The sequence below is a fragment of the Blastomyces gilchristii genome, assembly GCF_000003855.2.
Source record: "Blastomyces gilchristii SLH14081 genomic scaffold supercont1.20, whole genome shotgun sequence".
In the NCBI taxonomy this organism is placed as follows: domain Eukaryota; kingdom Fungi; phylum Ascomycota; class Eurotiomycetes; order Onygenales; family Ajellomycetaceae; genus Blastomyces; species Blastomyces gilchristii.
Genome location: NW_003101663.1, coordinates 273,715 through 301,127, shown reverse-complemented (window position 1 = coordinate 301,127; position 27,413 = coordinate 273,715). Strand labels below are relative to the sequence as shown.

At 46.0% G+C, this 27,413-nt stretch overlaps 6 protein-coding genes across 8 annotated transcripts; 1 reads left to right on the top strand and 5 right to left on the bottom strand.

The window, feature by feature from the left end:
* Nucleotides 1-113: 113 nt before the first annotated feature.
* BDBG_07691 (uncharacterized protein) lies at nt 114-2,876 on the bottom strand. Its single transcript, XM_002621806.2, has 2 exons — nt 2,516-2,876; nt 114-2,421 (listed from the first exon to the last, which is right to left on the bottom strand). Exons 1-2 carry the CDS (start codon nt 2,540-2,542, stop codon nt 1,963-1,965), a joined length of 486 nt encoding a protein of 161 aa, XP_002621852.1. The 5' UTR covers nt 2,543-2,876; the 3' UTR covers nt 114-1,962.
* A 22-nt stretch (nt 2,877-2,898) lies between these two features.
* Nucleotides 2,899-13,609, top strand: BDBG_07690 (cytokinesis protein). 3 transcript variants are annotated; one of them, XM_031723201.1, is made up of 5 exons: nt 2,899-4,678; nt 4,814-8,339; nt 8,480-10,871; nt 10,940-12,604; nt 12,804-13,609. In XM_031723201.1, exons 2-3 carry the CDS (start codon nt 4,977-4,979, stop codon nt 9,215-9,217), a joined length of 4,101 nt encoding a protein of 1,366 aa, XP_031580321.1. In that variant the 5' UTR covers nt 2,899-4,678; nt 4,814-4,976; the 3' UTR covers nt 9,218-10,871; nt 10,940-12,604; nt 12,804-13,609. The 3 variants fall into 3 exon arrangements, with proteins under 3 accessions (XP_031580321.1, XP_031580320.1, XP_031580319.1); XM_031723200.1 differs by having other exon boundaries at nt 2,899-4,749; nt 12,804-13,597; XM_031723199.1 differs by having other exon boundaries at nt 2,899-4,749; nt 8,480-10,875; nt 12,804-13,595.
* Nucleotides 13,610-15,180: 1,571 nt separating this feature from the next.
* Nucleotides 15,181-19,330, bottom strand: BDBG_07688 (tRNA modification GTPase). The gene is made up of 3 exons (XM_031723198.1): nt 18,398-19,330; nt 16,779-18,322; nt 15,181-16,699 (listed from the first exon to the last, which is right to left on the bottom strand). The coding sequence occupies exons 1-3, from the start codon at nt 18,659-18,661 to the stop codon at nt 16,681-16,683; spliced, it is 1,827 nt and encodes a 608-aa protein (XP_031580318.1). The 5' UTR covers nt 18,662-19,330; the 3' UTR covers nt 15,181-16,680.
* Nucleotides 19,331-20,777: 1,447 nt separating this feature from the next.
* Nucleotides 20,778-22,761, bottom strand: BDBG_17657 (uncharacterized protein; the record flags this gene model as incomplete). The annotated part of the gene is made up of 3 exons (XM_031725328.1): nt 20,778-22,164; nt 22,231-22,571; nt 22,630-22,761. 3 exons carry the CDS (start codon nt 22,759-22,761, stop codon nt 20,778-20,780), a joined length of 1,860 nt encoding a protein of 619 aa, XP_031580317.1.
* Nucleotides 22,762-23,217: 456 nt separating this feature from the next.
* Nucleotides 23,218-23,412, bottom strand: BDBG_17656 (uncharacterized protein; the record flags this gene model as incomplete). Its single annotated transcript, XM_031725327.1, has 1 exon — nt 23,218-23,412. One exon carries the CDS (start codon nt 23,410-23,412, stop codon nt 23,218-23,220), a length of 195 nt encoding a protein of 64 aa, XP_031580316.1.
* Nucleotides 23,413-24,688: 1,276 nt separating this feature from the next.
* On the bottom strand, nt 24,689-26,719 carry BDBG_07686 (C2H2 finger domain-containing protein). The gene is made up of 4 exons (XM_002621801.2): nt 26,542-26,719; nt 26,211-26,450; nt 25,648-26,136; nt 24,689-25,544 (listed from the first exon to the last, which is right to left on the bottom strand). Exons 3-4 carry the CDS (start codon nt 26,056-26,058, stop codon nt 25,206-25,208), a joined length of 750 nt encoding a protein of 249 aa, XP_002621847.1. The 5' UTR covers nt 26,059-26,136; nt 26,211-26,450; nt 26,542-26,719; the 3' UTR covers nt 24,689-25,205.
* Between the last annotated feature and the right edge of the window lie 694 nt (nt 26,720-27,413).

Sequence of the window (27,413 nt, the reverse complement as noted above, 5' to 3'; positions counted from 1 at the left end):
GCGGGGTAAAACAACTTGATCACGGTAGAGATACCTGGGCAAGCAATGAGAGACGAAAAAGCAAAGAAAACTGGGAGGTTTGCCCAGTTTATATATTAGACAAGCATCTAGGCAAGAAGAAGAAGAAGAAGAAGAAGAAGAAGAAGAAGAACAGTAGGAGGAGGAGTGTTACACCTATATATTCTAGTGCCCACCCCACATGAAGCACCTCTCGTAACTATTGCACAGACAGACTCCTATGATATCCGCCGCATCCAACTCATTATCCCATGCTAGAAAAAGAACTCTCTCCCACCCCCCGACTACTGCCCCACTCACTCAACGAGCAAGAATTCCAAGGATTGGCTCTGGACCGGGCAAACCGCGCCAGCAGGACGGGAAGCGAAGACGTTAGTTATTTGCTGGCCTGGAGTGGATTGGATTATTCGATCCATTCCTCCGAAACAGGGTCTCCAGCGGTGATTTGTCCAGGTTTGGTTGCGGATAGAACAGATTCGCAGGGAAGATTGATTGATTGATTGATTGATTGATTTGATTATATACATAGGTTAAGGGGGGGGAGAAGAACTGAAGGGTTGTTCATTCCATTCCATGACTGGGAAATATATGCCGATCCCGTGCAGTACATTGCATCAAATCAGTTCGAGATATCATTCATATCCATTCCCTTTTGGCCCCTTTTGGCCCCTTTTGTGCACCCCCTTGTATAGACTAAACTATCTGTATCAGCAATACTACGCTGTATGGCTGGCCCCTTGCCCCCCCGCTTTCATCCCTCGGTCCCCTCCGTTGCTGGAGAGGAGAACACTCAGTGCAGCGGATGGCTGGAATCCCCCCGTCCCAGGATGGATGGATGGATGGATTGATTGATTGATTGTCTGAGATCTTGTATGAGGAGGTGAGGAGGTGAGGAGGTGAGGTGAGGGGAAGTGGTGATGACATAAGTTAATGCGGGGTTCGTGCGGGGGAAAGTCTAGTCTTTCCCGTTCTGGGTAAAAGTCGCTGCTCTTGGATAATTCTCCTGGTGATAAGTCAGGTGTAGATATCGAGGAAGGGATCCATAGCTTTGAATATCCCCATATTAATATTGCATCTCTATTCTGCGAATATTTCAATATCTAAACATATATAGAAAGCAATTGTTACGAAACCTCCCTCCGTAACTTATCTTGCCCACATCTGTCTCTGTCCCCCACATTGTGTCAGCCGGGAGTAAGTTCTTTTTCCATTTGCATATCCACTCCCTCTTCTCGAATAATCAATTGATAAAGAAGGGATCAAGAATTATTTATATTTCCAACTCGACCTGGTTGCTCTGAGGAAGGGATACCACCTATAACCTATTGTTGGCTGGATAGAATAGGTTGTAAGGGAGGGAGGGACCTTGGGAGAACGCTGTGGGCTAGGGAGAATTCATGACAGGGATATAGATCTTTTCTTTTTCTGTTTCTTTGTCTTTTTCTTTTGATTTTGACTTGGTCTTTGAGTTCTTCGCAGGAGTCTTCTTTCGCATACGATATTATGACATTCTTCCTCGGGTAATAATCGGACTCTGCTCTTTAAAGCAGCGGGCATCGGTTTCCATCATGGGAGATATTGGCATGTATTTTGATCCGTTCAGCAGGGCTCGTAGGACATTCCAACATTCATCCATGCACAGGCCCTAAATTGCGCCTGTCCTAATAATAAAAAATAAAAAAACAAGCACCAATAAACCGGGTAAGCGACATAAACCCCCCCCCCCCACAAAAAAAAAAAAAAGGTAAACCGCTCGTGATATGTCAAAGCATTATTTTAAAAAATGAGCACGAGTATGGCGAAAAAGAAGATATTATTCCGTCCAGAAGTAGGCGCCAAAAAGGGTTGTCAATAGATAAAGAAAATAAATGAATACATAAACAAAGGGGGTTTTTTTTTTCTCTAAACCGCTAAACCGCAATGTCAGCTACCACCACCAACGACTCAAGCCCGCCTTTCATCCCCTCCCTCCTCCTCCTCCTCCTCCTCATCACTATCGTCCATAAACCCTTCCTCAATATCCCGACTCAGTCGCCGGTCCGTTTCCACACTGCCGCGGCCGCTATGATGGTTATTACCAATTCTCCGCTGTTGTTCCAGCGCCTCGCGCCTCGACGACGCATCCATCTCGAACCCAACCATATCCTCGCCCTCTTCGTCATCAAAGACGCTGCCCTCTCCATCCTGTGCGCCAAATATATGCCGCTGTCGCCAGGAGGATGGGAGCAGGAAGTGCATTAGTGCGTCGGAGGCACGTTCGCGCAGCGTGGAAGCGTGCGCGGAGACTGTGTGGAGGGGCAGGTACTGGGCGTATCTTTGTCGATAGCGGCGGATGAAGGGGATTATTAAGAAGGAGAGGAGGAGGTAGACGGCGAGAGAGATTAGGGCGGGGAATAGGAGGGTCTATACATATTGGTTCATTATGGGTATGGGATTAGTGATGTGATGTTATTTTGTACCAGTACACATTACTTTTCTTGTGGTAATCGGGACGAACCTTCGCTATGTCCAGCGAACCCGCCATTATTGCGAGACCATATATAAATAAGCTAGGCAGTTATTTGTAAAATAGAGAGCGCAATGGTGGAGAATAGAGTACAAACGCAGCGCGCAAATACGGAGGAAGGTTCCAGGGGTGTTGTTTTGGCTAGGTTTCAACTTTCAAGCCTTACTTATCCTCAGGCTGGCAACAACAAAGAATAGCGACGATTATGCGAAACCGGTAATGAGCGCATGCCGCTGGTTCTATCTGGTCTCCCTTTGAGTTCTGATGGTCGATGCTGCACTGAGGAATGCAAGAGTAGGTATGTTTTAATGCCCCGTATGTCGTTGTTGAGTGGCTTCGTCATGGAAGCTGACAGGAGCCGGATTATCTTATCGGCCGACGAACCCATCACGTGCCTTCCCCCTTAACCAAGGTTCCTCTGGCCTGGGCGTGGACACAAGCCAGACCCCCCCTTTTGATATCTTGATAACTGAACCTGTTTGTTCGTTGCCGACGCATTTTGGGGGACAACAAGCCACCATCTGCGTGGATTCCTGATTTCTTCATCCCGCCTTGCTGATGCCCCTAGCTCTCACCCTGTTTTAGGTGCGAACATCCCAACCAACTTGTTGCGATCAGCAGACGCATCAAACACATCGCGGCATTTTTAAGACATCGAGATCAAATACGAATGAAGATACCACCACCACCACCGTGTCCGAGCCTGAACTAGCGTCTACCAAATCGTCCTCCCCGCCATTCATGTCCCGCCAGCGTGACGATAACTTGTGTGTGCTTGACTACTCCGGAGGAAGAACGGAACAAGTTCGCAGCAAAGCGGCAAAGAGCTGGGGGTTCTGGGCGCTGTAGATGACACCGAACTCCGTTAGAACACAACGACTGCACATATAAACGCATGCGCTTCTAGAACTAAACGTCCTTTTTCTGTTTCTTTTTCTTTTTCTTTTTCTTTCTTTTTTTTACTTATTGAAACTGCAGGGGGGGCATATTCACTGGCAGTAGCTTTGCTGCCAAGTCCTGCTTAATGTCGCAGATTTACTCCTGCTTAACCACATCTTACACCACTTGTCGAAATGCCGCCTCCCCATACTGCCTCCGATAAGTCTATGACAGTCGTCAGCGGGCAAATCGTTTTTCGGAAGAAAATTACATAAGGATCGTCCCCCAGATACCCGGTTGGAAGGCAACGGTGGTCTGGAGGTGTTTGGGGCTAGCGGCTCTGCGTCGGGATCACGCTCCTCCCGGCATTCCAAGCGCGAATCCGTACTCTCGGTGGACGTACCTTTTGACCAAGAAGGCTTCGGAATGTCGTCTGGTATTATCACCGCTATCCCTTACGATAGCGTCGCGCCAGACCCCAAATCACCGATCCCCGTTGATTACCTCCCGAAAGTAGACCAGCAACCACGAAAGGAGCCGTCTCCCCATCACCTAAATAAGCCGGGATTTGACCACCACCAGTATCCGTCGTGGAATGGCCAAGTGCCATCTACTGGGTCATCCCACCCGGGCGGCCCAAGGCCTCCGCCGAGTGCCAATACAACAATGGCTGCAGGCCAGACGGGGGACAAGGGACCCAAATACCAGCAATGGGGTGGGCCAGGAAACGGCTACCCTTCCTACTCGACGCCCGACTCGTCGACAAATTCCCGCACATCCCTAGACCAGAATAGCATTTACTCATCTATGTCATCCGCCACGCGAGGCTCCACTCAAACCTCCATTGACACTTCCTCCCGTCCGTACACATCCCAGTCTAATGAACGATATGCGCTACCCTCCGCGTCATCAGCACCCAGATACTCCTCCACAACACAAGCGCAATACTCCTCTACCAGTCCCTCATCCTCGTTAACAGTTTCTGCCGACGGAAGCATGAATCGACCGAAAGATGATAGAATCGTTGACCAAATGTTCTACGAACTGATGATCAAGAGAGGGTGGCAGAACCTACCGGAGCAAGCGAAGAGACAGATGCTCGCATACCCAGCCTCCAAGAAGTGGACTCTAGTGCACCAGGACCGTCTGACGCAATGGCAGGGGGAGCAAAAGAGAAAGCAAAATGCTCGGCTCACATATGGCTCTGCCGATGGCACCGCAGGCCTGCTCTCAAGAGCAGACGAAGAAGGGAGCCCGGAGTGGTATGTGAAAAAGGTAATGGATGATTCGATCAATACAAAACAGTTACAAAGTCTCAGTGTTAGTTTGCGGACGCAACCAATAATGTAAACTTGATATATACCCCCTCCCTTCTACTTGTTGTTTTTTACTAACTGTGGCATGCTCCAGCTGGGTAAAATCATTTGTGGAAGCCCAAGGACCTATTGCCCTAACAAGCGTCCTTATCAAAATTAATCGACGGAAAGCCTCTGGACCAGCTCCAGCTTCATCGGCATCCGGCGACAGGGACCTCGATCGCGAATATGATATCGCGAAATGCCTCAAGGCATTAATGAATAATAAATATGGCGCTGACAATGCTCTGGAGCATCAACAAGTCATTATCGCACTCGCCAGTTCGTTAATATCTCCACGTCTGACCACACGCAAAATGGTCAGCGAAATATTGACGTTCCTTTGTCATTGGGCTGATGGCAAGGGCCATCAGAAGGTTCTCCAAGCAATGGACACTGTTAAAAACATGCAAGGAGAGACTGGTCGTTTCGATGCCTGGATGCGCATTGTCGAGGTTACTATCGACGGACGAGGGAAAATGGGAAGCCTTGTTGGTGCCAGCGAAGAATTTCGAAGTGGAGGCATAGGCATGGAGAACTTGTTGATGGAGTATGCGCTCTTTACCATGTTCTTGATCAATATGATCGTCGACGCAGCAGAGCATGATCTGCAGCTTCGCTGCCATATCAGGGCACAGTTCACCTCTTGCGGGATAAAGCGACTGCTGGGGAAAATGGAAGAATTCCAGTATGACGCTATCGACAAACAAATTGAAAAGTACCGGGAAAATGAAGCCATTGATTATGAAGATCTTCTCCAGCGGGAGAATAGTAGTATGAAAGATAGCATCGAAGGGGAAGTTACTGATATGAACGACCCGGTCCAGATTACGAATGCGATAGCGGCTAAGATGAAGGATGGCCGTTCACAGGATTACTTCCTTTCTGCAATGCAGCACTTACTGCTAATCCGAGAGAACTCTGGGGAGGATGGAGTGAGAATGTTCCAACTCGTGGATGCCATGCTTAGTTATGTGGCCATGGATCGTCGGCTTCCAGATTTAGATCTGAAGCAAAGTTTAAATTTTACGGTCCAGAGCTTGCTTGATAAACTACATACAGACGCAGAGGCAAGGCGCGCATTCGATGAGTCTCTTGAAGCGCGGCAGATTGCAGACGCCGCCATTGCCGAGAGAGACGAGGTGAGGGCACAGCTTGAGCTTGGTGCTGACGGGCTAGTTAAAAAGCTCCAGAAGCAGATTGAAGAGCAAACGGATATCATTAATCTCCAGTCACGACAGAAGGATGCCTTGAAGGCAGAACTGGAGGATCTTCAGCGACTACGGAGTCAGGAATTGCAGCGGAATGAGTTGGAGACACGCGAATTGTATCTTATGCTTCGTGACGCACAGGAAGTTGCGGCCTCCAAAGCACAGAAAGCGGGACAAGAGATTCTTGGCGACACAGATCCGGCTCAGATGAATGGCATTCTCGATCGTGAAAAACTTATGAGTCGTCTCGAGAAACAACTGGAGCGAACCAAGACGCAATTCAAGCTTGAGGGTAGAGTTTGGGAGGAGGGTGGAGAATCGGATAGGCTGCGCGAATTGCGCGAGCAAATGGATGGCGGTGACATCGGATCAGCTGGTGGATTCGATGAGGAAACGAAACGAACTTTCACTAATAGCACGTTTGGCGTTGTTTCCCGGAACCGAAGTCAGGGCGCCAATAAGAAGGACGTTGAAGATGAGCAGCATCTTTCCGACGTTGGTGAGGAGGATGGTGACGAGCAAGGTGTTGTAGAACGGCCGCGATTAGTTGAGATCAAACGGCCTCGCATGAACCCTATGCAAGCGACTGGATTGTTGGGCGAAATTGCGTCCAGGGTACAGAAGATTGACGAAAGTGATGACGAGAAAGATGAAAGTAAAAAGCCGAAGCCAGAGCCTACTACAACTCCTAAACCGCCTCCACCACCTCCGCCACCTCCTGCAGTTGGTGGCCCGCTGCCTCCTCCACCCCCTCCTCCACCGCCTCCTCCAGGTGTTGGCCTACCACCCCCACCTCCACCCCCTCCGCCAGGTGTTGGCGCTCCTCCACCACCCCCGCCCCCTCCTCCCGGCATAGGTGGCCCACCCCCTCCTCCACCGCCACCACCCCCTCCGCCAGGTGTTGGTGCTCCTCCCCCACCACCGCCCCCTCCTCCCGGCGCGGGTGGCCCTCCCCCTCCTCCGCCGCCTCCTCCAGGCGTTGGTGGTCCTCCACCGCCCCCACCCCCTCCACCAGGTATGGGTGGTCCTCCACTACCCCCGCCCCCTCCTCCCGGCATGGGTGGACCGCCTCCTCCACCACCGCCCCCTGGCATGCGCGGTCCACCACCGCCTCCTGGAGCAAGCATAGGCAGCTGGAAGAAGACGTACCTGCCTGCGGATGCTCCTGCAGCCACTATTGGGTTGCCGTTCATTCGACCGAAAAAGAAGTTAAAGGCTCTGCATTGGGAGAAAGTCGATTCTCCTCAAGTAACTGTCTGGGCAGCGCATGCTCCCACGCCTGAAGCGAAAGAAGAGAAATATACCGAGCTCGCCAAGAAGGGCGTTCTGGACGAAGTTGAGAGACTATTTAGAGCCAAGGAGACAAAGGTTCTGGGAACTGGCACGGGTAAAAAGAAAGACAAGAAGCAAATCATACCAGGTTCTCTCATGCATAAGTTTCAGATCTCAATGGCCAAATTTTCGGAGCTCTCACCTGATGAGGTTGTGCGGAAAATCATCCACTGCGATCCCGATATTGTAAACAATAATGTTGTAATGGAATTCTTGCAGAAGGACGAACTCTGCAGCGTTCCAGAAAACATTGCCAAGGCAATGGCGCCCTACTGCAAAGATTGGACGGGCCCTGACGCGGCAAACTCGCCCCGAGATCAAGACCCGAGTGAACTCACGCGTGAGGATCAAATTTATCTTCAGACTGCCGTCGAGCTTAATCATTATTGGAGAGGACGGATGCGCGCTCTTCAGCTAACTCGCACCTTCGAGTCGGATTATGACGATTTATCCGCAAAGCTACAGGAAATCGTTCGTGTTTGTGAATCTCTCCGTGATTCGGTGTCATTAATGAACGTTCTTGGTCTGATTTTGGACATTGGGAATTTCATGAATGGGGCAAACAAACAAGCTGTTGGATTCAAGCTCAGCTCCCTTTCTCGCCTGGCTATGGTTAAGGATGATAAGAACGAATCGACATTTGCTGACCTGGTAGAACGGATTGTGCGAAACCAATACCCGGAGTGGGAAGGCTTCGTGGAGGAGATTGGTGGTGTCGTCGCTGTTCAAAAGGTGAACGTGGACCAGCTCCGGACCGAAGCGCAAACATATATCAGCACAATCAAGAATGTTCAGGCCAGCTTGGATTCCGGCAATCTGAGTGACCCGAAGAAATTCCACCCACAAGATCGGGTCAATCAGGTAGTCCAAAGGTCAATGAAGGATGCCAGACGTAAAGGTGAACAGATGCAGCTGTATCTTGATGAAATGTCGAAGACATATGATGATATCATGGTCTTCTACGGCGAAAATAGCTCGGATGACAATGCGAGAAGGGACTTCTTCAGCAAGCTCGCCGCGTTTGTCACGGAGTGGAAGGTACGTTCATTCGAGTATTATTATTGCTTTAACCCTCTTTCTTTTTTCTGTTGTCCATGGTATTCGGTCTTTTTTCATGCCCTGGGTTGGATGTTTCCTGTGTCGATGAAATCTAACGCTCACATCCTGCCGTTCTATAGAATTCGAAGGAGAAGAATATGTCTTGGGAAGAATCGCGGCGGCGAATGGATGCATCGTTGGCACGGAAGCGTAACAATGCGGCCGCTATCAACGGCCGTACGGAGAATGCCGATGCACAATCACCGACGTCCAGCGGAGCCATGGATACCCTACTAGAGAAGCTGCGAGCCGCTGCACCGCAGGCGCGCGACCAGCGTGATCGCCGGCGTCGTGCACGACTGAAAGAACGCCACCAGGTCAGGGTTGCGTCCGGCCAGAAAATGCCAGACTTGTCTGACGGAGCCGGTGAAAAAGCCACCGAAGGCGATGTCGAGGACGCTAGCAGTACCCCCAACGGCGATCTCTTGAGTCCACGCAGCCCGACAGATGATCCAACGTCTCCTGCGAAAGAAACACAAGTATCTGAGGGTGAGGACATCGCTGATAGGGCTGCAAGCATGCTTCAGGGGCTTAGAAACGATAAAGATGGCGCCGCCGATCGCGCGCGCCGTAGAGAGACTGCCGAAGAAGCTAGACGCAACCGGAGACTACGGAGGAGGACACCAGTGACTAATGGAAGCAAGGATGGCGATAACGCTGGTGGGCCTCCATCACCGGCGAAAGCACCTGATTCCGCGGGAACTGAAGGAGGGTCTCCGGTCAGCTCAACCATGCCCGATGATTCGCCACGGTCGTCGGAAACGCCGTCCATCGTCGTCTCTGGAATTAAAGATGCAGAAGCAGAACCATCGTCATGAACAAGAAGTAATTAAAGAGAGGGAAAAAAAAAAATAAAAGATAAAAGATAAAAGATAAAAGATAAAATGAAAAAGAAATTCAAATTCGCAACTTCCCTGGTCACGACACACCGTCTCTCCATTCTCTTTGGCTTGAACATGCTGGCTGCGTTCTCCGGAGTTTGGATTGATGGTATTTTTTTCCTGTTCAATTTTGTTTTTTATGATTATCTCTCCCCTGGTCCAATTTTATAGCGGCATCCTACCTTTTGTTTTTGCATAGATATCCTTATATCCTTTTGATTGTGTTTTGTGATTGTTTCATATTTTTCCTTTTGAGAATGAATTCCAATTTCCCTTCACCGCGATTTTTTTTTTTTTTTTTCTTTCTTGGCATGATAAAGAATTCCCTTGCCAGGATGGGAATTGAGCTGTTTCCTTTGCTAACTATGCTCTTCCTTAATAACACCCGCACACTTCTACACTATTGCAAGAGGTCGGTTGGCTTGGCTGATGCTTTTATCTTTCTAACTACGCTGGTTTTATTCTCATTTATAATTTCTTCTATTTTTGTCCAGTTCTCCATTCTTTTTATATTCATTCCCAACGTCGCCTCTTTCTCTTTATCTCTCCTATAGTTTATTGCTCCGCGTCTCTCTTGAATCCCTCGCGTATACTGGTTATGATTACTTTATGTAGAGTACTACTCTCTCGACGATTTTCTGCCCTCCTTTCCCCTTATTTATCTTATTTTCCCCTTTATTCACACATGGCATTCGTTGCAATTTTCCCCCTACAATACATAATTGTATTTTTATTCCCCCCATGTATGGCTTAACCAAGGGGATTGCTCTTGTATCCTGCTTTCTGGCTGGCATCAAGCATGTAGATGAGGTGGAAATGCACATTCGATTCGACTAGGTTAATGCAACGGCATTTCCAGTTCTCCCCGCACTTCCAGCTTCATTTTCCTTCCTTCACTCTTGTGATTTTCCCGGATTCATTTGATAGTTGTCTATCTTCTACATGTATTGTACTCATGCGGAGGATTACTCTCTGATATCATTTCTAGAGCCAGCTTCCCCCTGGACGTCACTGTTTCTGCTCTGGATATCAACAGCGTGCTGTGCTTGCTCACTCTCAACCCAGTCAGTCCCGAATCACAAATGTTGCGAACTTGTAGTAAATGGGGTTATAGAAATTATCATATGATAGATCAGAACCGGTTAATCTTCGGTTAACTGCCATTCTATTCGCATCTCCCTGCTGCAACTCACCGGGGTTCCTAGTACTCTCAGTATTGCTTCCGAAATCTGCCGCAGAGTCGTTCACCCAGGCTTGATGCCCTCTTCCAACACTCCGCCGGGTAGAACGAAAAGAACAAAAGATGAAACACTCTGACTCATTTTCCAGGTGTAAAAAGGCCGGCATTGATCGGATAGAATGGCTCCCATTTATTTATTTTCTCAACATGACCGCCAGTTCAACGTAGCTAGCCCAATGGCTGAATCAGCTGACAAACATCTATGACCTCACCGGAAAGATCTCACTCGTCAATAGTCAATATCCGGACAAAACTAATCCGTTCTAAGGAGAAGAAAAGAGAACGGACGGACGGGCAGTCATGGTCAAGCCAGGCCCCAGCCTCACCTGTCCAACCACCCAGCGGCCACTGGTATGTATGTTATGTAACCTGTGAGGTACTTGCACCATGTATACCACTGTCACTCACAAACTCCCTAGCTCGGATTGCCAACGTGGCTGATTCTGCGGGCCGGGAAAAAAAGCCATTGTTATTATTTACCGTATCCGATCGGATGTGCCTTGAGCTGCTCAGCCCTATGGCCCCAAGGGAGATTATCCCGGCAAGACCACGATTTACAATGCATAGGATGGATGAATCGTGTTACAATCTGCCTGCCTGTCGCACGGTGATCCCAAAAAAAAAAAAAAAAAAAAAAAAAAAAGGGGGGGGGCCAGGGACGGTGCTAAAGATGGGAACTGCGAACGAAGAAATGGTGATACATGTGCAATGATGAGTTGGAATGACAGGAGCAATAATTGTGTGCATTTTTTCATGGACCAACCACATATCCTGAGCTGAGTCAATTGATGCGACCCTACCAGCGATGAAACTACGTTTTACAAGGGCCAGAGAACCAACAAGAGCCAAAAGTCATTGCGACTCATATACGGGACCTGGGCGACTGGGTGATGCATTACTACCTACTAACTTATCCATCCTGCTCCAACCCTGAACTCCTGACGCTAGAAAATAAACAACCGCATCAGCCACACTTTTCAGTCATAGGGAGTACATGTACATCTGAACTCTTCAGCCCGAGATAGATATGACTCCCAGTGACCGTACCTACTCCCCAGTTCGTCTGATCTTTGATTACGAAGCTCCTGTCAACGGCCTTACGGTTCGGGCTGCGGGTATGAAGGCCATCATCTAGCACAGCAAAATACTTAATATTTCTATATGTTTCCCATGGTTGTTGGGCGGTACAACTGTTGAGCCAGCTCAGGGCCCCTTTTTCTCTAACTAGGTGGCTAGCTACCGTGGCCGATAACACGGTGCACGGAGGGTAAAACCTTTCGGGAGCAAAAAGCTCAGCATATCCTATTTTGCAGTGGAGCTTTCGCGAACCAAGACGCACCGAGACTGCCACCGCCACAGTCTAATTGACTTTCGGTACTTGGGAGTCTTGAAGAAGACTTGGTTCCCCATTTGTATGTATGTACATGTACCAGGGACGGCCTGGCCCGCTCTCTAACTCGTAAAGTGACTCAGTGTTGCATAGCTAGTCCTTCGCAACACCGCTGCCTGAAAACACTTGCTTGCTGCTGCGGAAACTGTCAAGGTAACTAAATAACAGATGCCTGAATCGTTGCTAGATTGCCCAGGCTCATCTGCTAGCAAACAACAGCGAGCAGCTAACGGCGCCTCCATGCTGCTGAAGAATTAACTGGTATCTAGATCTCAGCTTTCAATCATCGCAGACAATTGCTCCAATCTCTTCCATTCGCTTGAAGAATATGCCGAAATTCAACAGGGCAGGCATTTTTTCCAGCCACCGCCAGCGAACTTAAATCTTCGTATCCATAGGATCAGGCCCCAGAATCGTATTCGGTAGTCCAACCGAACGACGATGACACGCGCGTGGTTGATAAACAGCCGAGTCCCTGGCAGCCGCAGAACCAGTGCGATGGAAACGCTTCCATTCCCTTTTCCCAATGAGTTTCTCTGATACCTCGCGATGGTTAGTTGTATGATGACTCCACAAGGACATGTTTTGCAGAGGCTTGCCTGGCCGTGCAAATATCAGTTCCACAGAAGACAATCTGTAACAATTTGCTCGCCAATTGTCTTCAATCCTGACTGAGGAGATTCAGAGAACCAAGGTCTGTGGCCCCCAAAAAATCTACAGTAAAGGGTGTCCGTGCTGCAACCATTCAATTCAATTTATTTTTATTTTTTATTTTATTATTTTCTGTTCAATTGACTTCGCGCAGGCGAGGTCAGCCAACTTTCATCCACTGCCATTCGGAATAGTTTACCCTCGCCCAATCTAGCTGCGTTTATTAACGGTGCCTGAAACAGAGTCTCACACAGATGTGCCATAAATCTCCAACACAACTCTCCAGATCTAGGTAATGCCCATACGCATGCTCCACGTGGCAGCATCGATCCCGGCAGCGTGCCGTACATGCTGTGTCAGGCGTTTGTACCATCCAACGGCGTATTCTTTGGTGATTTCTACTCTGCATTTATTGGGAAATGTCGCACGAAACCGCTCGGAGGGATGCAAAATGCGGGAGAACGAGTGCTTTAATGGCAAGGTTGCATGGTATAGTAATATACATGTACAATCTATTCTTTATTTTATTTTTATTGATTTGGTGTATTAATATGCATGGTAAACAATCATTGAAGGCGTAGAGCACATGAACACTCGTCAATTGGAACCTAACTGAGCCTGAAGGGTTCATCGGCATGTGCCCGTCCCAATTTAATCTTTCTTCATGGTAATGTACATGTACTTAGAAAATTCATTCATCCACAGTAGTGCTATCAATCGCATCGCGGATAGCTACTTGATGGATAAACCCAAGACCTATCGATCTGATTCCATCTCTTTCACTGTCACTGCTACCAGCATATCAATAGCTGTTCGCTATTGAGCAGTTCGAATTTCTCGGTGCTGTTTCAAAGTATGCCTTTACAGATGAAGGGGAAATAACGCATCTGCACTGAACCTGATCAGAAGAACTGTTCATTGTTGTCATTGACCGTTTTGGCATGTTGCCGGAGTGGGGAGGTTTCAGGTCTTTAGGGTGTGATAGGGCGTAGTTCATTGTTACCAGCGGAAACAGAAATAAAAATAAATGAATAAGAATCCAATGAAAATTATCGGCTGCTTTACAACGTCCATTTCGTTTTCATATGATGGTCTTTGTTCCATGGTATTATTACCCGGTTGTAAATCAGCAACTCCCCAGCAGGACCGTACGCGGCGTGGATGTATTTCCCTTCCTGCTACTCTGTAGAATGCGTTTTCAATTAGAAAGTCATTAATCCTGGAAACCCAAAGATTTGATTTCCCAATTCTTCTTTCTCCCTCCTCGCCCTGTTCATTGTGCAAACGAATTTGACAGGCTCCGTATGCGCGTAAAACAGCAAACGTTCCGTCCCCATAATCGCCTTAAATTAAAAGCAATTGATACGACGTCCAATTTCAAACCCCACTAATCCTATCTGCTCAAAGGATTGATCAAAACAAAAAGGGTGCAAGAACCAAGCCACACCCAGGGCTCCATTTCGTCTTCAGCCCGTGAAATCGGAAACCAATCAGTTGGCCGCAATTGGAGGCGCTCCCGTTTGGCAGCGGACTAGAACCTTTTAGTTTGACACCCGTCACTTCGTGTCTTGGTCCGAAGATGTGTCATGACATGCATCCAGGCCGATGGGCCTTGCCTCCACTTGTTCGAGGCTGGTCGGTGGCCTGTTCGAGGTTAGGCTCTTGGCAAGGCAGCTTTTTCTTTTTTCTTTTTCCCCTTCTTTTGCAGAATAATCGTCAAGTTTCATTCTGCGCGCGCGTTTGTTTGATTGGTAGTTTTTAAATTCCCGTGAATCGTGAATCACCTGCGATATCCTAGACCACGTCGTATCCCATGAAGGTTCTGGTCTCTGACTTGGTCAGAGGCGGTCCTTTTTCTCTAACTAGCACTCTGGATTGCTTAAACTGGGGGCTACAGCTCGGCATTTATTTCCTCATAATTTAATATTCGGTCTCGTCAAGCGTCAGGTTTTAGCTGGTCTCGTTTATTCAGGTCGGCCTGCATCGTGTAACGAGTTCGCTAAACGAGTTCGTCGACTAGTTAAGGGTGTCATGTCGTTAACGTTACTGCAAGGGCACGACCCCTCGGTCCATGTTGTCAATATGATCGCGGGTTTTCGCTCCATCCGGATTTTTCCAAGTAAATATACAGCGTACGCAATTTAAAACGTAAGATTACCTGTGTTGAGTTTCAAACTCCCAACATAGTAAGGCGGGATTCCGCTTCTGTTTCAATAGATCGATCAACACCTTGAAATGAATTAGGGCAAAACCAAATTAGGTCTAGCGGAAAACTTAATTCTACTTAGCAATTTCTATTTTTAGTTTTAGGCTCAGCCCGTGACTTGAGGCTGAAAACTATATCCACGTGATATCAAAGCCAGCCGAGGATGCTGCTCTTTGTCTCTTTTCTAGTTTGAAACCAGATTGTTTCTATACCTCTATGTAAGGGGAACTGAAGTTACATCTCTTCGTTAGGAACTTTAATCCAACATGCCGTTGAAAGGGAAAGTTTTATCAATCCTTGAAAGGAAAGGTAAAAACATTCATTCAGATCAATAGCATGACCAGAGCTAGCGCAGGGTAGAAAAGTTGTATTTTATACTTTTAGACTTTGGTGCCTGGGCCAAGCGGACAGGTACATCATCAAGGCCACTCCCCCAAATCATCCATGCCCCATCGTGAATTATTCACTGACCAGGTGCCAACCCAACCGCCTGGAATTGCCGACGTGACTCGGCCTCTAAGGCTTAGCTTCGTCGTTTTTCCGACGCTCCCCTACCCTACCAGGATCCTCATAATCCTAGACTAGCGTCCTTAGCCTCATCAATGAACAGGAAAAGAACAGTGCTTTCAGCAGGCAGGAAAATTGGGGCGCTCCAGTGGAGCACATAAGCCCCAAAAGAGGGTCTGAATCGTGGCTTGCATGCAGGCCAGAATATTTCCTAACCCATCGATTCCGGCCCGCATAATACACGTTTTTGTATTGTCTCTCTTGTGCGCAGTGCACCGTACCTGCTGAGGGAAACGGTGTTCCATGACTTGGTGTTGCATGGATGGGGGGATGCGGCTTGTTCGTTTGTTGTTGGGAAACCCTTTTAACTTAGGTGATTTCGAAATTTCCAATCAGTTTCGTTTACAACCTTTGTTTTTTTATAGTTTTTTGTTCGGCTGTTTCTGGACTCGTTTTGTGGCTGTTTTCGTTGTATCACACATTTTATTTTTATATCCTCTCGGATGCCTACTGACTAGGATTATTACATATTAGTCATAACGAGTAAATGAAATGGATACCTCAAGACCCAGGTATCCGTTGTATCGATCTGTATCTCTCATTTGGCGTTTATGTGTGGCTAGGCAGGAATCTTGAATAAATGAAATGGGGCTATATATATTGCGATGATTTCTTCCTTTCTGCCTGCTAACTTCGTTTTCTTTCTTCACATATAAGCCCATTTTTAATTTCATTTTCGAATTCTTTCGTTCACCAAGATATATAATAGTTCATATCTTCCTTTTAAACTTTGCGTCCTACTTTATAATACTTTTTTTGTCTGATTTCACCTCGAGACCCCTTTATCGATATTTTTATCACATCTATCAGGACAAACGCCAAAAGAAAGACAGAATCATAACTACAGAAATCCACCACATGGGCCGCGGAGGTTACAACTGAAGCAACAAGTATAATTTAAAACTAGCTCGGCGAATCCACGACGGAATCGAATAGCTCAATCTCAGCCCCAAAGCAACCGACCCGTAGATCTGAAGCAAAACACGCGCAACCTTGCGCGCAGCCATCGCTCTATCCGAATGCAAGCACCGATGGGACGTGGTGGCTATAACTGTCCCAACGAGCGAACTGTACCCTCAACGAGTATGTCATTATATTTGCAAGGACGGGGAGGTTACAATGATGTCAACGATGGAGATAGCGACGATTCATAGCCAAATGGGGAGAAGGAAGGGAGAGGACGGCGTGACTCATTTCGAATCTGCGACGAGAGGGTATTAAGAAGGGAGCGGAAGCGCAGGGCAGGACAGCAAGTGAGAGTGCCTTGCTTTACGACGCCACGACGGAGTTTCGATTACGGGCTATTTGCTGTTCTTAGATTTGTTCGACGGAACTAAAATCTACACTCATTTGCCGACACAGAACCTGTGGGCAGGTACATTGTCAGTATCACGGTTACCGCCATTAAGGGAAGTGAGAGGCTCAATTGCCAGGGGGAAATTACTTTTCGAATACGACGCCTAAGACATCCTCCACGTCCCCGCTCTCGCCACGACCGGTAATTTTCGCCAGACAATCGGCCGCGAACCTAAGATGTTCTGCCGCTGTTACGATGTCGATGTTCAGCTCAATTTGTTCAGCGTTTCCAGCATTATCAGGAGTTTGGCATGTTTGGGATAGAAAGTCGTTTAAGTGCTGGACACATTTTTGTAAATTAGAACTTTGACGATGCGTGACTCCCAATGAGTCTTCCCAATATAATTTATCAAATTTGTCATTTCCATTTTCCAATTCAGATGGTGTCGACATCCTTTTAAATGTGCGAATTAGTTCCTTAAGTAGGGTTTGGATATTGCCGGGATCGGCCGTTTCGGATTGCTCGTTCTCGGCCTCCCTACAAGAAATTAGGAAGATCTGATCTTGGACAATGTGGGGCACCAGGGATGTGATCTCCCCAGCCAAGCTATTGACAAGCCCTTGTGCTGTTCCATCCGTATTCGTGGCTGGAGTGTATTTGTCGAACTTGTTAACTGCCACAATCATGTGCTTTTCGAGGGCTATGCAGCTTTGAACGGCGTCAATAACCTCCGGCTCGAGGACCAACTTCACGCCCCTTCCGCTATCACCTTCCTCTAATGAAAGAACCACAATAACAACGTCCGATTCCAGTGCACGTGCCTTGGCTCTTCGAATACCTTCTTGCTCCACTGCACCGATGGGCATCTGGCCAGCCTGGGCTATGTGGCCAGATCGTAATCCGGCCATATCCCCAAACTTGCAGAAATAGCCACCGAGATCGACACCGACATCCACAATATCCCTTGTAGTACCTTCCTCACTGCTCACAATAGCCGCTTCTCTCCCAACAATTCTGTTCAATAGCGAGCTCTTACCAGCGTTGGGAGCCCCGAGAAGCGCAACTTTGATCCCATTCCGCAATAATTCTCCCTTGGAAGCGTTTTCAATGTGCATGTTAATTTGTCGAACCAGATTGCGAGTTTCTCCTGTAATAGAAGACACAAACTCTTCGGTTGACTCGTCGAAATGCTGGTCTTCTGAAAAGTCGATCAGTGCCTCCATTTCTCCACGGGTATAAAGTAGCTGCTGACGCCAACGTTCGTATCTAACGGCAAGAGAATCGTTGGTTCCTCGAATGGCCAAACGGCGCTGATGCTCGGTTTCCGCAGAAAGAGTATTTCCTAGAGCTTCGATTTGAGGTAAAGATAGACGGTCGTTCAGGAATGCACGACGGGTGAATTCACCGGGTTCGGCGTATCGGATGGAAGATGGTGCAAATTTGTCACTAGAAGCAGATTCCGCGCATCGGGGAATTGCATTGAGAACAGCTTTTACCACGGCGGGTCCGCCATGGATGTGCAATTCAAGGACATCCTCTCCCGTGACGGTTTTTGGGGCCGGGAAATGTAGCACAACCGCTCTGTCAAGGATACTGTTGACAGAAAGAGGAACGGAAGGGTCGAAGAGGGTGCGAAGGGCGGCAACTCGAGGTTCTGGGAGCGGACTTTTGGGGCAGAGAGCGTTATAGATCTAGGCGCATAGCGGGAGCGACAACATTAGCAAACTGAACAAGTGATTGAAGTGCTTTTGGACTGGAGAACAAACCTGAACACAAGCTGGCCCGGATATTCGAACAATCGCAATGGCCGCTCGACCCGGAGCTGTTGACAGGGCATAAATGGTCGGTGATGGCTCATCAAGCACAGAGCAGGCACTCTGCCATCGCCTCAGTCCTGGCTTGTCCCAGACTTTCAAATGGCTTGGCCTGCAAGGCTGATTCCCCTTAATCGCAGTCAGACGGCAAGATCGGGTCCATATTGGGCTTGGGATGGATGCCCAGCGACGAGGTTTCAAAAAGTGTCTACGCATACGTTGATAGCGAGATCACAGCCGTACTCCCTGTGATGTCGATGGTTGCCAATTTCGTCTCTTGGTTGCCCAACTTTGAACTTGATCACATGATTGCTGATTCAGCCAGGCTATGTGCGGGGCCATTGGTTATGCTTATTTTTAAGGTTGTGCTGCTAACGTTATTTATGTGAAAGGCTACGTCTTGCGTGTCAACTTGCAATATAGCTGGGCTATTTATGGTGTAGTTTTTAAAACAATGATCGAATAGGACCTTTAATCGAAATTACGGATATGATCCGGACCCGATAGTACAGAGTACACCACCAGCATTTTTCCCAAACTTTCATTCCAGCTATCAACCGAAATTACAACCTGGGATCAGTACTGGTGGATTCATGGCCGAGCAGTGATGCGTATAACAAAAAATAGACTAAAACTGGAGAAAAACTATCCCAGGTAACTATCCATGGAGTCCAAAGAAAGAGGAACACCACGGTTTCAGAGGAAACATTCATGGTGAAAGATATGAGCAGGAAAGGGCTGTGGTGTATTCTTCCATGTATCTGCTTGTGGCCCTAGCTGTCTAAATCAACACCTCTGAGCAGCGAGTGGTAGTGAAAAAATAAAGAACAAATAAATAAGAGGAAAAGAAAAATAAGATAGAGGGCTAGGTTAATTGCATTTTGCGAGACCAAGAGAAACACCTGCTCTCCAGGGAGCTACAGGGTCACAAGTAAAACAATGGTTTATCCGTAAAATAGTCTTCGAAAGCAAACTTAGCGGCATATAACCATAGAATTACAAGGGATTGTGCTAATGAATCATCAAAAAAAATTTTAAATAAAAATTAAATAAAAAATAAAGTAAAATAAAATAAAATGAAATGAAATGAAATGAAATAAATAATGAAATAAATAATAAAATAAATAATAAAATAAATAATAAAATTGTTGGCTGGATGCCCTATATGAGGCCACATGACCCACACACCTATAGAATGCTGCGCGGCTAGATTAGTGTACAATCAACCAACCTTCCACCTCCATCAGGTTATGGGCCCTTGGCCGCTCCCGCGCCATCAACTACATGCTTTAAAAAGGGGTTGATTCTGTGAGTCTCCTACAACAGTGGACAAGATAAGGACTTGACAGAATGGCTAGTAAATAACTAGAATTCGCGTTCAAAGATCAACAAAGCTCTCAAAATGTGAGGCATTGAAAGCCCTCAATAAGAGGCATAAAAAAAAAGCCCTTTGCAAAAGATATAACATATCTCAATCTCCTTCATACATGATCAAATCAGCTTCATTCTCAACTACAATCAAGCAATCCATTCTATCAAATGCTCAAGGCCTACTCTATATGAATATTCAACCAATCCTTTGATAATCAACTAAGACTGTCCACCAGAGTCAGAAGCCACATCAATGCCAGAGCCAGAAGAGCCAGAGCTAGAGTCAGAGTCAGAGCTTATGAGATGAGAAAGATGTTTTAGGCTATATAAGCAGGATGTTGTTGTGAAGAAATTCCAGGGAGGAAAGGAGCAAGAATGAGGGATATTGAAGCAAGAAGTTAGGGATCAATTGACATGATATAAGGGATCTTTGAAGAGGAAGAATCAATGGAATAACTAGGCAAGATTTGTATGTAATATCCACGCCAGCTAGCAGGTGCTTGGGTGCTTGTGGCCAGGGGGGGTGTTGGCCGGATGCCCTATATGAGGCCACGTGACCCACACACCTATAGAATTGCTGCGCGGCTAGATCAGTGTACAATCAACCAACCTTCCACCTCCATCAAAAATAAATAAAATAAAATCAACCTTCCACCTCCATCAAAAATAAATAAAATAAAATAAAAATAAAAATCTATAAATCGACATTCACAGATAGCTGTGTGAGGAAAGTTGTACTAAGGCGAGGGAGGTCTGGAAAGTCACGATGGTCTATCCCCGAAACTACCTTGAACATTTGAATAATCATGGTGGGTAGCGAAAGGATAGCCCATAAGAATAGGAGGGCGGAAGTAGGGAGGAACTAATTCTAGGTAGCTAAGAATATAGGGGTTGAAGTAACCATCGCTGTGCCCTGGGACTATGGTGCACACTGTGCAAAATGGATATAGCGTGCAGGCAGCTATCTCACCCAATAAGAGTCAAAGACACGGGTGTGCTTGTAATCTTGCCGAATCATTTCAACATCATCTAATTCAATGTTTAGATCGGGCTGCCTCACTCTCAACAGCGGGTTCAACCGGTGCGCGAGACCCATTAAGTTATCCGGACATGTACTGATGTCATAAAACACTGGGCCGGCGCCAGGTGTTGCGGTGTAATCCTGAGAAAAATGGTTCTGAATCCAACGATCATGAAAATTTAACGGACCAACTGCCAATAGCTCCAGTGGTGATGAGCCGTTGTGGGAGTAATATGCCCTGTCGAGAAATGATGTTGCGATGGCCTTGGTTGCGTTGAGGACACGGGCTGTAGACAATAAGCGACCCTTCTGGATAAAGAATTCGCGGCAATGAAGTGTTTTAAGACGCGGTAGTCGTACCATTGCAAAAGGACGATGCGAGCTGATTCTGTCGATGTCCTGACCTCGTTGGTAAAGTAGTCGCATGTTGAGAACAACGCCGAGTTCTTCGAGATTCGGGCAGGTCTCACTCAAGAGCTCAAGGAAAGCAGGCCTGCCTCTAACAGGATTTTCTAAACAGAAGGGACGCTGGTGTCGATTACATTTCCGAATATCCCAAACAAGGACCTTTAAAGTCGGTCCATGCGCCAAAATAATTCCGGTGTAATCCATCATCTCACGTTCTGGCTCATCGTCAAGGAGTACAGATAACAGCTCTAGGCCAGTGAATGAAGTTAGAAACTGTTGTAAGGCGACCTTCAGCTCTAGTGTGGGACCTTCATAACGGATACAAAACTCCTTCAACCGCATCCGAGAAGCCACATATGGAAACATCATCTGGGGCTCAGGCCTTGACAATGCTTTCAAAAAACCTTCTGTGCCGACGCAGGAAACCAAGCTGAGTCTGTTCAGGTTGTACAAGTCAAAAACAGGGAGCAATGGGGCTAGCTGGTTAGGCGGCGAAGTGATATCCATGCCAATGATATCCAATTTGGAAAAATTGTCAAATACGGCCGGCATTCTAGCTAGTGGGAGCAAAACATGATATATCGATGCCTGTGAACGGGGCGGACTTGGAGCGATCGCTGTGTTTCTATCTACACTGATAACAAGCCCTTCATCCCCAAGCACGAGATGATTAAGACGCCGAGTTAAACAGGCAAGCAATGTTATCATTGATGGGTTCAGGGTATTATCCCAACCAGATGCCTGAGGGGCATATAGTGCTATTCTTAACCTGGGAAATCGATCCAAACTATGACTCCCGGGAAGAATTGGGACTTCGTCGCCCGTAAGCGCATATGTTTCGATTCCCATCAATGTGTCGACATGCATCGCAAAAAGGGAGGCAAAAGTTTCATAGTTCATTTTAAATAAATGAAACCAGCTATGAGAGTAAATCAAATTAAGTTCTCAAAAAGGAAATAATCAGGTGGGATTGTTCATAGCTTACCGGACAGTTCGTAGATTGGAAATGCTGGCAAACAAACCTCGCATCGTCTCATTGAAGTGGTTGGAATTCTGAGTAAACAGATTTCGCCGCCTCCACTCACCATTGCGGTAGAAACGGTAAGGATGTCCACTGCCTACGGCCCTTCGCTTCTTCCAATTCAGGATTGAAAGGTTTTGAACCAAAGCCATATTCTGCCGGCCCGCGGAAACAAACCGGTTTATGTCCTCGATAAAACTCTCATGTTGAGCTAGCCGGAGGGAAACCGTAGTATAAAGAATTAGACGAGCCGCATAAGACATGGCTTTGACCCTGGCCGCATTGAGCACATCCCGTCTTGGAACCTGCCAATCTCTATTAGTAAAATGTCATGTATCAACCCCGGCTGAACTCAATACTGACACGTTCCAAGATCGCGCGCTGAAGTTCGACCGGCAATAGTTCTAGCCCGGACGTAACTTGGGTTGTTTCTGGAGCATTAAGGCCCATCGGCTCATTGGTAGGGTTTGGTCCAGAACCCTTATTTGATGTCATCTGTAAGGGAGAGTAGGAGAAGATAGTTGACTTAGATAACAAAATGAATAAGAGAGCGACGTCAAATAAGTGTTTAGATTAGGGAACAGATAACAAAAAGTATAGAGGAAGGGCAGGCCCAAATTTCAGACTGAATATTCTCTGAGCATTCGCGAGAAGGGAAGAAGGGTGGGGAAATGGAAAGCTTGATTTAAATGGATATCGCTCATTCAAAAGTACTGATCCTCCAGAAACCTGAGGTAGAAGGGAGGGTAAATTAATGCAAAAAGAATAGCTGATAGTCGAATACTTTGGGGAACTCGCCGAAACCTATGAGAAGGTATATTCGCCAACTGGAAATCAAATGCTGATAAATAGCCACAAGCAAAATATACTGTTCAAACAAAGAATCAGTTTGATGACACTATCGCGTCTTCCCATTCCCCTCCTTTTTCAACATTCTTAGGAATAAAATTTTCACTCACCTGGGGAATTGTTGAAAGGCGAAGCCCATTCCACTAATTGGCGCACTCTGCGAATAAAGGTCGGAGGTTCTAAAGCCTTCCCCTCCTCCATAGCCCTTTGGTAGACATATGGAAACAATTTAGCCCACCCGTTTAAGTACAGTGGGAAAGGTCCTTGATTCTCCGCAAACCGATAGCAAGCAGCCATGTTTCCAACCCGGAGGTCCTGGTAGGAGCAACCCGCCTATTAGAGATTAAAGTATGCTTCCCTACCAATTAGCACGACCAAAATTAGAGAATTTGATTTCCTCGTCGACACAGAGATGAATAGATACCATGAATTTTATGCTCTGAGTTCTGCCAAAAAGGCGTAAGGTAATGGAGGTTCTCAAAAAGATGGCGAAGTCGAGCTTATCAAAAACCAAACTCGGGGCACAGACTACGCTCGGACCACCGCTGACATCATCCAGGGGTGAAGTAACTAAAATGTTTTTGTAGCACACGAGCCTTGGTGTGCTAATTATTGCGGAGCTAGTCTGCATTAGGAAACAGCAATTCTACAGACAGACTGCAATATAGTAGAATTGAATATTTTCATCATCATCATTCTTCTCTATAAATCATTAATTTGATTACTCTGTAATAACTATTTTTTTTAAAAAAAATAACACTCATACAGACTCACAGCTCAGTCTGCAAGCTATCTAATTATCTTTGATAAATTCAATAGCTATTTTCAAGAGATGCTGAACATGATTCAATTTTCTCTGAAAAGAGATATTTTCACAGTACAGGTATTCAATCTTAACTTCTTTAATATTAAGTAACTTAATATTATCATCTCTGATCTGATATTTAGCAGCAATTCTCTGAAAGTCTTAGAGACAGATTGTGAGAATTCTGTAGAGAGTTGAGCTGTACTGCTGAAGTGTTTTCAAGCTCTGACATTTATATAGTAATCACAGCAAGCTCTGCACATTATAAAAGAGATATTTAATGAGTGATTAGATGTAAATTACTCAAGAGCCAGAGAATGATAATATTCAGAACAGGTTTTACTTCTCATAACAGATTGCAGATGACAGATATATTGCTGCAGTCTGCAGAGAAGCTGTAGAAGATTGAAAAACTATAATAGATTGAAAATATGAAAGAATCTGCTATAGAACATAGTTCTGCAGCACAGAGAAGTAGTTTTGAAATAGAGATCTTATAGAACATAAAGATCTTACAAAAGAGAGAGTAAGATCTCTTGTTGAAGCTGTAATTACCTGCTTAATGAGTGGTGACTATCTATACAGGCTATTGCGGCTTCCTATACGGGCGGTCACGTGGGGTGTACATTTTTTCAACCAATCATATCACAGAATGGGGCCTGCAAGATCACACCTTCTATTCTAATCAGGTTTTTAAAGCACCTAACATATTGCTTCGCTTCGCTCCACAAAAAAGTAACACACTACACTACTCTACTCTACTTGAATAATAAAAAAAAGAAAAGAAAAGAAAAGAAAAGAAAGGAAAAGAAAAGAAAGACAAACCACGATATGTTCCTTCATAGAAAGTACTAGACTTATGGAATATATCCGTACATCCCTCCATGGGCTTCTTCCACTTTGTGCAGCCCTCATAGACAAAGAGGAAAGGGCCCCTTCCACGTACACAAGGAAATAAAGAAGCACTCAAAGATTACTGAAACCTCCTCTCCCCATACACGCAATGTAGCGAAAATGAGAGAGCTGTTTTTGCAGGACATCCAACACATGGGTAAAAATGCAGTGGAAAGAATGAAGTAGAAAGAAACATCTAACCATCATAATCTGAACAGACAAAAGACCACCAAGCACATCCCCAGAACAAAGACAAAAGAAGATGGAGAACAAGTGCACAGGACAAATACATGTAAAGTCACATGGCAAATGTCTGTACAGGCCGTTTGATTACAAAATTTTACAGAGTTCAGACTTCAACTAAAGCAGTGCGACTGCAAAGGCCAAAACACTAGTCAGAGAGTTCATTGTTGAGGTGGTGTTCCAGATCATAAAGACAAGAACCGTCTTCAAGCAAGTTTTGACACTCTAGGCGCATTTCAACATGCTGGTAGAGTCCAGAGAGGCGGGAAAACTCGACGTCGCAGTTTGAACAATAGAACGGGAAATATTCATCAAAACCTCGGAAATATTCGTCGCTCTCTATACATTCGGCAGCTATGGACTTCAACTCGTCTCTGCTTGTGCAACACCTTCCGGCCTCGAGATGGATCAGCATGGCAGAGAAGGTTGAAAACATCCTTGTGCATCCGTAACATTCTCTGTCGCGCTCTTGGTGGGTGATCATATGCTATGGTTTGTTTTAGTAAGAGTAGAACGGAATGTAAAGATAACCAAATCACGGCAACCGTTTGCAAGAGCATTTAGAAGTGGGAGGAGGCCTTGGGATTTACCATTCGCCGATTATTATCATTCGGGAAAAAGATACCACATGTTCCACACATGAAATGCCTGTTGATATCATGCTCTCTGAGCTGATATTGACTCTCTGCAAACCAATTGCAAGGCTTGCACCAGTTATGGCACTCCTCTTTATGGTCTACCAACTCATCAGATATTGGGAAGTCTTCATAACAATCACCTCTCTCGCAGATGTGATGTGCAGAAGAATATTTCAAATGATCATCCAGTGCCGTATTGTGAGGGAATACCCTTTCACAGCGATTGCACCAGCAATGGGCCCGGGAATCACGACAGTGTTGGGTCAGGGCAGTGAGCGAAGTTGTGGTTTTGTAACAGTAGGCACATTCATATTCAGTCCTGCCGTAGTCGATTCGCGTGATATATTTTCCTAGATTCACCATGTTGCTCGTCGTCGAATAATAGCTAGGGCAGAAGATGGGGTGCAGAGGATGTGTATGTGTAGTACTAGTAATGAAGGACTAGATATTTGGCAATTGGCCAAGGGATATTAGACATGTTAGGGGAAACTGACGAAGAGATAGGATCCACGAACAAAATAAGTTTTCAGCCACAAAAGGTGTTGCTGTGGTGAAGCTTGGTAGGCTGAGATCGTCAATTACGATAGAGAACGCCGTTCAAGAAGAAGGGGATCATTCAGTTGTTCACAATAGCGCGTGTTACCACAACACAGGATAACAGTACACTGGGTTGTTGAAATTTCTGAGAACTTTGTGCGCTGGGGGTGTTGAAAAAAGAAGAGAGAAGAAATTAATTATGGCTCAGAAATGTGAATCTTTCAATGGATTTTAAGTTAGTTATTTATATGTGGATCTTCATGTAGAAAACTAGTTACGTACAAAAATCAATTGAACACAACAACTTACTAGCAAATACCTCCATGAAGCAGCTAATGATAGGTGCATTCATATCGAATTCGGCGGAGTTCAGAGACAATGCACGGTTCCTCATCCAACATTTAACATAATCAACCACCTAACACTTGTTTCCACCCAATGCTCACCTTTGTAAATCAATTACAATCATGTCAGATCGGATTGCCTCCCTTGCGGGCCGACTGCTTCCGCCCACACACTCACTACAGCCACTGATCCACGTGATCAGTGATTGCAAGCTCCTATAAAATGCCATGTAGCAGCTAGCTTCTCATAATATCAATCAACTACTTCAAGAACTCCTCCATCATCTCTCTATATATTATAGAAAAACCAACTTTTCCGAGTAAAATGCCCTGTAACGTGACCTCACATGATATCACATGCACCCCATCAAATCCATGAACAGGATTTACTATACTCTTCTCTACATTCATTAATATACTCTATTTATTATAGAAAAACCAACTTTTCCATGTAAAAAACACTGTAATGTGACATCATATGCATTCTATCAAAAATATTTGAATGCTCTGACTCATACAGCTCAGATCAATCTTCAAATCTTCATTCTTTTTTTTATTCTGCTTCTTTCATACATTCTCTACAGTACTTACATTTCTTATGCTCTTCTCTATGTTCATTTTATCAAATGCTCTGTAACATGATCTCATGTGATGTCATATACACTTCTTTGAATTCAGATGGGATTGAAGAGCTGGCTCTGCAGCGGCGCAGCCGTGTACAGCTCTGATTAATCTGATAATGGTGATGAAGGTGATACAGGGTGAAGAGGATGTGATAAGGGTGATAGGGGTGGCCGGGTGGTAAAGACGTGATGTATGAGGTTGGAAGTAAGAAAA